Source organism: Penaeus vannamei, chromosome 28 (genome assembly GCF_042767895.1).
Source record: "Penaeus vannamei isolate JL-2024 chromosome 28, ASM4276789v1, whole genome shotgun sequence".
Classification (NCBI taxonomy): Eukaryota; Metazoa; Arthropoda; class Malacostraca; order Decapoda; family Penaeidae; genus Penaeus; species Penaeus vannamei.
Window position 1 is genome coordinate 32945990 of NC_091576.1, and position 7500 is coordinate 32953489.

At 37.5% G+C, this 7500-nt stretch overlaps 2 protein-coding genes across 3 annotated transcripts in view; one reads left to right on the plus strand and one right to left on the minus strand.

Annotated features, from left to right (window-relative positions):
* The window catches only part of LOC113828956 (uncharacterized), a 21761-nt gene extending 18694 nt beyond the window's left edge, over positions 1-3067 (plus strand). For both annotated transcript variants that reach the window (XM_070142027.1, XM_070142028.1), the window contains exons 8-9: positions 1082-1204; positions 2721-3067. In XM_070142027.1, coding sequence (XP_069998128.1) covers positions 1082-1204; positions 2721-2866 — 269 coding nt within the window. In that variant the 3' untranslated portion in view covers positions 2867-3067. The remainder of the gene's footprint in view (positions 1-1081; positions 1205-2720) is intronic.
* A 384-nt stretch (positions 3068-3451) lies between these two features.
* Positions 3452-7500, minus strand: part of ND-PDSW (NADH dehydrogenase (ubiquinone) PDSW subunit) — a 4949-nt gene continuing 900 nt past the window's right edge. The window contains exons 2-4 of the mRNA XM_027382027.2: positions 5114-5249; positions 4554-4693; positions 3452-3812 (exon numbers count right to left, since the gene is read on the minus strand). Coding sequence (XP_027237828.1) covers positions 3697-3812; positions 4554-4693; positions 5114-5249 — 392 coding nt within the window. The 3' untranslated portion in view covers positions 3452-3696. The remainder of the gene's footprint in view (positions 3813-4553; positions 4694-5113; positions 5250-7500) is intronic.

Below are 7500 nucleotides of genomic sequence, written 5' to 3' on the forward strand. Positions count from 1 at the left end.
TGTCCAGTAATGAATTTTTACCTTTATTGGGGTATTTAGGCTTGCCCTTTTATCAACTAGCCCCACAGACATTGAGTTTTCCCATTCCCAACTCCTGGGTCTCCTTTCATAGATTTTTCCCCCTCCTCGACTGCTCACTTCATTCCAAGTAACCATCATGTATTTTATAGTTCAAGTTCAAGTTCAAGTCTGAGGTAGCAGTCCTCAGACTCAAATTTGGCCGCACTTTATGCGAGGCTAGGCAGGAAACATGCCAACAAGGTTTTAATCTTACTACCTATTCCAGTGTTGTCTCGCTCTGCCCCTCCCACTTATCCCCTCAATGTTTTTCCACATCTCCCTTAGTATCTCTTCCTCCTCCTTACATTAACACTTCTACCTCCCCCTCTTTCTTTCTCTATGTCAAATTCTTTTACCATTCTAAATCCAGACACTCCAACTTCTACTTGCCCTGTGCCTACCCCTCCTCCTCCAGCACATCAGACCAACTCCATGGTGGTGCATGTAAATAAAGATAAGAAAATATAACTGACTGAATCAAGCAAGTGCTTCATTAGAGACTATATAAACAGAAAGCAAAATATGGAAACTACATACATAGCATATAAAGAAAATATCACATTGTATTTTGATAAGTTATCCACAGCAGGTTCTGGGTTTATATATTCAGTTTACAGTCTTACTTGTGATAATGTAATGTAGATACACGTCAATTGTAACTCTTGCTCTGTGCTTTTTTTTCTCATCCATACTCTTTATATATATAACTAGATAAATCATTGGTGGTATGAGAGCAAGTGAGTGAATGACTGGCCAAGAGACCTAAATGTCGATACTTGATATTACTTGCCTTGTCTGGTTCATTCTGGATATGAATGTAATTTCATACCAGAGCTGGACTGGAAAACCGCTTGAGACTGCAGACATTTATGATTGTGTATCGAATACCTAGGAATCTTGCATGCATTCCAGCAGCGTAGTCATATTGATTCAGCACATTCCATGCATGCATGATATTTATCAACATATTTTATGTTATTTATTTATAGTTATAGTTATTAATGGAATTTTCCTTTTCTAGAAAGTGAAGATGAGGAGGAGGATGTGGAGAGTGAGGCCCACCACACCCTCGTCCTCAGTGATGGTGACTCCGTGCAAGTAACCAATATGGGTCCTGACAAGGCACACTTTGTCCTCATTGCCGGTGAGTGGAGTTCTAAGATTTTTTTTTTTTTGTTTGTTTTTTAGGTTGGCTTTCCACTTTCTTATACTTGCCTTTCTTTCTCTTCCTGTCAGTCTCATTTCTGCTTTTTATCTCAGTTATTTCTTCTTCTTTTTTTTCCTCCAATTTTGTCTTCTTTATAATAGTAAAAATGCACATTAATTTGTTTCACATGTAACCATAAATATTTATACATTACAGTAATGATGATCATTATTAATCTTTATGTATTTGACAGAATTGCAGTAGAGCAATATTGCAATTTTGATTGACCTTAAGGATCATCTGTGACTTACACTGCTAAAGAGAGAAAAATACTAATAAAAGGAGAGAAAAAATAAAATCAGGCTAAAATATAACAGATTCCTGGTGATGGCAGATCATAACCTAAAATTTTCATCCAATGGGGTTCCTTTTTTTCAGAGTATGAATGCCCCCCTAATCCCTTGTTTATTGTTGTTGTTGGGGTAGCTTATTAGATTGAGACTAAACCTCAACCCTTACCTCAACTAATTTTACATGGTCTTTTCTTCTCACTCTTTCCTTTTCCTTCTCTTCTTCATCCTCTTCTGTCCACTTCCCAAGGTGTGAGTCATGCTGAAAGAATGAAAGGCTAGCTTTGAGTCAGTCCTGAACAGCCTTCATACTTCATTTGCTCTTCCCTCGTTACCTTTTTCCTTACCATATTAACCTACAGGGTTCTACAGCCTTGTACATCTTACATATTTTGTCTTAATCATTAACTCGTTTTAACCTTTTGGCCACAATATTTTCTAGTACTGTATGACCTTTGATGTATGGCACATTTATTTGTTTTGACCGTTAACCATTCTGGGAATCCATAAACATAGCCTTCTAAACAAAAAAAAACTTTCTTTCCCAAGGCTTCACCCCCAAGCCTCACCATATCGCTGTATTTTGAATACACTGCTAATAACCTTAGATTTTGATGCAACAGAAATTTTTCAATAAATAAATACAGGACAAATATATTTGAATTTAGAATTAATACACGTTGTGTCCTCCTCTCCTCCCACTCCACATGTGTAACAGGCTGTACCATTGTCAATATTTATTTATTGAAAATTTTCTACCACATCAACAACTAACATCATTAACAGTATATTCAATATTTAGTAATAGGGTGAGGCTCCAAATACGGAAAGGTCATACAGCCCTATGATACAATATTGTACAAAAAAGAACAAAATATGTTAGACGTCAAAGGTTATAGGGCACTGTAGGTTCGCATGGAAATGGAAAGGGTAAAGATGGAGAAGCAAACAGAATACGAAGGCCGTTCAGGACTGATACAAAGCCAGCCTCTCATCCTTTCAGCACAGTTCTCACACTTTAGGATGCAGACAGAAGGGAACAAAGAACAGAAAGAAAAGGAAAGGGGGAGAAGACAAGACCAAGGAAAAGTAGTCGAGGTAAGGCCTGAGGTCAAAGGTAGCCACTGGCAATAACCCAAAGCACTCCCTTCCTCTTTCAACAGGCCAGCCCATAGGAGAGCCTGTAGCCCAGTATGGTCCCTTTGTCATGAATACGCAAGAGGAGATCAATGACGCTATAACAGACTATAACCTCCAACAGAATGGCTTTGAGAATGCCCACGAGTGGAGATCAGCTGCGCAGAAATAGGTCAATTCTTAATTCAGGAATGGTTACATGCACACTATTTTTAATGAAACATTGATGAAACTGAATGTGTAATTATATTATTTTATATGTGTTAAATCTAATTTTTCGTGTAAAATGTTTATAACAAAATATTAATTTGTGTAAGTTATCACCTTTCAACTGTTGTTTGTATGTAGAAATAATAAAAATGAATAAATTGAATCTCTCCCCTTTCTGAAGTATATATTATATAAAATGATGTAAGGAAATAAAGATATAAATTCAGAGTATTAGAAATATCAAAATGCAGTTGAGAACCTATTTACTTTTTATCAATTAATTGGTAATTAATAGGTGTCTTAAATGAAAATAAATTGAAATCTTTTAGTCAGTATTCAGTAAAAATATTTTGCAAAAAAATCCACTCTTTGGTTTCCTAAATAAATGTTGAAGTAATGAGAGAAAGCAATGAATTAGACAAAAAAAAAAAAAAAAAGGTGTATTAAACACAAAGGACCATTCTCTCTTAAAACTCATAAGTGATCACCCCCCTCAAGACCACCTTCAAGAGAGATTACAATAGGGAATGAAAACAAATGCAAAACACCAAATAAAATCTATTTATTATGTACAGCTTCCGGTGATTTTACAGAGCATTGTTGTCCATCTAATTCAATGAAACTTCTTAACACCTGTCCATGTTCTCAGTATGAATGAACACAGTCAACCTCTTGTAAAGATTAACCCTAAACAGGATGAACCTCGCCATCTACTCAAACCCAATCACTTTTAGATTAGTGGTGACAATCTTGGAATATCAGGGTTCGTCTTGATGGTATCTTTCAGCGACCTCAAAGGGCACTCTTCATCCCTGAGCCAACAGGTCCATGGCGCCGTTCCCAGATAAGGCGGTGCTTCTGCTTCATGTAGGCGTCTTTTACATTGCCATAAGCACCTAGGTCACCATCTAGAAGGATTAAACAATAATTAGTGTGTTAACAAAAACCGAGTCATATGAAAATCATTTTTAACTGTTGTCCTTGCTAGACACTCATTTCTCATGCCATGTGCTGTGAAAGCTGGTCAACAATATCTGTAAATAGAATTTTATGTTGCCATATTAACCCAGTGCTGACGGGTAAAAATGTTTGGCAAATGGACATAAGAACGGGATTGTTGGCGCGCATCGGCAGTTTCCCCTGTTTGCGCCTGGCTCAATCGGTAGTTTGCGAGCGACATTTAGCACCTAAAAGCTTTTATTTTGCTATAATTTATAAAAATATTAAAATTTAAAAATCATTATAGGTGCCATTGCCTAAAATCTTTACCATATAAATGAAGTCACATTGTATCATGCCTATTCCTGCGTCATTGGCTCGTCGGACAGAGTTTGTTTTTCTCCGATAGTAGTGGCTTCATTTATTTGGTAAAAATTTTAGGTACCTATTATGAAGGTAAGCCTTCAAAATTATAATATTCTTATTAATTATAGAAAAATAGGAGCTTTTACGTGCCAAATGTTGTTCGCAAACTACCAAATTAGCCAGGCGCAAACGGGAAACTCCCGATGCACGCCAACAATCCCATTATTACGTCCACTTCCCAAACTTTTATACCCATCGGCACTGGGTTAATAGCACAAATACAATTTAGTGTGCATCTTAAAAACTATCTAGCTAAATCAGCTGGACCCATGGAAAGTACTTACACTTAATAAACCAGTTTTCAGCAGCCTTGTCATAATCCTCGATCATCTTTGCACACTTAGTTTTGCTATCTGCACCCTCGTACATGACACAGTCCTCCTTGCGCTGACGTAGAATGTTCAGGACTTCATTGTCAACCATTCTGTGAAAAAGAAAAATCCCTTAAGAATTGCGTGAAGACAAACACCCTTTTATCTGATATATCTAATATGAATTCCCTTGCTTATATTTTTTACTCTAAAACCAATACAAAAACAATAAAAATAAATAAGGCTTGTGTAACTACAGTAATTTCTTCATAAAACAATGAAATTAGCATTGTTGTACCAAGTCCATAGCACTCAATGCAAATGTCTCACTGAATATGGAAGTGTACATCAGATTATCATAATGAAATGCCTTAATAATATAATTCCATTAAAATTAGATACACATACCTGTGAAGCAGGTCCAGAATTTATGCATACACTTACATACAAGCCAGAACACACTATTTTCCATTATGTGGCTAAAGCCCAAGGCTACTTTACAGTCAGTCAGTAAAATTATTCGTCTCCTTTACCTGTCTCTTTTGAACTGTTCATCAGCTTCAATAAAGCACACAATATCGTCAGTGTAGCATTCATCAATCGTTGGAACGCGGCGGAACTGGCGGTGATACCAGGGGTATTCTACCCTGTTTTTGTCCACCACCGATTCTGAGGAAAAAATAAAAAATACATATCTAAGAAGACCAACTAATGGTTTCCCAGAATTGTAAGTATCTAGCAACTTAGTTTCAATATTTTAAAAAATTAAGGAGTATATATCATGGTTGCGGTCTCATTATATATCAAATGCTACAACAAAAAATTGGATGAACCTAATAACCCCTATGATCCTGATGATGTGGCCATCACATCATAAAAAAAATTAGCTTGAGGGGCAGGTAACTTGAACTAGTTATGAGAATTTCAGCTGAAGACTGGGGTCACGAGAATGACTTGCCATATGTGCAAAAAGCTCTTGGAGGGCGATTAGACTCGGTGGGCATTTAGGGAAGGGCTTTTGCATTTTCTAGCAAAAAATAAGTATGGAATGTACCATCTGAAAGCCATGGCTCCGTGTAGGATGCTCTTTCCAAGTTTAGGATCCTATTTCTGCTTTCCATGACTGGGAGCACAGGTTGTATTACAGAACATTTTCTTGGGTCAGGTCTAGGAATTTTTCGATGTCTTCAAAGAGTTTCTGGAGGGGATTTGGGCAGGGGGGTCTGAGAAACAAAGGATCTCTTGCAAGGAGGAGACAAGGGGATAAATGTTTGAGGAGCAGAGGAGAAGGAGGGTGAAGGAAAGGGTGAACTAGATGGTGTGGAAGGCAAAGATGGAGTAGAAGATTTAGATTATCTGGTGTGATGCGTACAGTGAGGGGGAGGAAAGGTAGGTATTGGAGAAGTGGTAGAGACTGGAGTATCTGGATTTAGAATGGAAACAGAATTTGATTGGGGGATTGGGAGAGTAGAGGTAGGATGGTTCAGGGTAGAGGGAAGAGATACTGGGGGAGATGCAGACACATCTGAAGATGGGGGGATGGGGTGCAGAGCAAAGGAATATTTTAGAATAGGTAGAGAGAAAAACCTTGTCATCATGACTCCTGTCTTCTCATGTAAAGTGAGGCCTAGTTCGAATTTGAGAAATGCTACCCCACATTCAAGCTTATAGGAAGGGCAGCTCATACAAAATACATTATGGAAGTCACCACAGTTGGCACATGTATGTTAGTTAGTAGGGCAATTTGAACATGTCATCACAAGGTTTGGCACATAGAGGGCAGCAAGCTGTGAAGCAATAGTGTTTGGCTAGGTGGCCAAAACAACACTTCTGACACTGACGAGGAAGGGGTCAATATAGTTGGAAATTACAGGGTAAAATAGGCTTAAATAAAAAGAGAACAAAATGACCGGCTTTGAACTGTCAAACCTCACAGCTGGTGACTGAATGTCTGAAATGCACTATGCACATATCCTAAATAACTGTATAGATAAATCTTAAAACATGTAAATTAAGTATAATAACATTAACAAAAGATTTTAAAAGCATAAATATGTACCAGCAGACAATGAAAATTAGCCAAATATCGTTTTGACAAGTACTTAGTAACACATGAACTACTTGGGATATTGCAGTAATGAGTTATGCAGTCACTTGTGTTATTCTTCGCAAGGTAACCAAGATGAGTGACTTAGAATCTGAGTGGTGACATGCAGGATTTATTTTTGTCATTTGGTGGTGAATATGAGGCTACTGCAGCTTAAACTATGTTGTATCCTCTTTTATTTCTTCCGCTTTATAAGATGGTAGTGTCCAATTTCCTCTATCTCCGAGCATCACTATAAGTAACCTATATCAGGTATTTATACTGAATAGGGCACTACACAGAGAAAGAAAAACTAATGTAATGGTTATAACAAACAGAAAGACAGTTTACTAGAATTATGTGAGGCCCAACCCAAAGAATATTCATTATACAGACATACATTGAAATAAACACATCCCTGTCAGTCTAGACATGCAGATCTATTGTACACAGAGAGAGATAATTGTACATCTATCAGTAAGATAAACAGATACATTTATTCCTATGTATATGTGTGTCCGTAGACATGAATATTCATTGGGGCGGGCCTCTCACTATGCCGACAAACCAGCCAAAAGTCTACATATAAAAGATATAAAGTAACGGCTAATCTTTACTGTATGGGTACACTAAGGAAGGGAAAATTGGAGATGATATTCTTGTATAGGACTAACAGTTGTAGTTGTCTATATGAGACATACTCTGCAGACTCTAATGGTAATGCCACAAAGAAAAAAGATCATGGGAAGTCCACTCAATGTCTGAGTTTCAGCTGTATCTTGCCGTGCGTATGAGGTGAAGACAATGTTTCCCCAGGAGGTGTAGGGAGGCTGA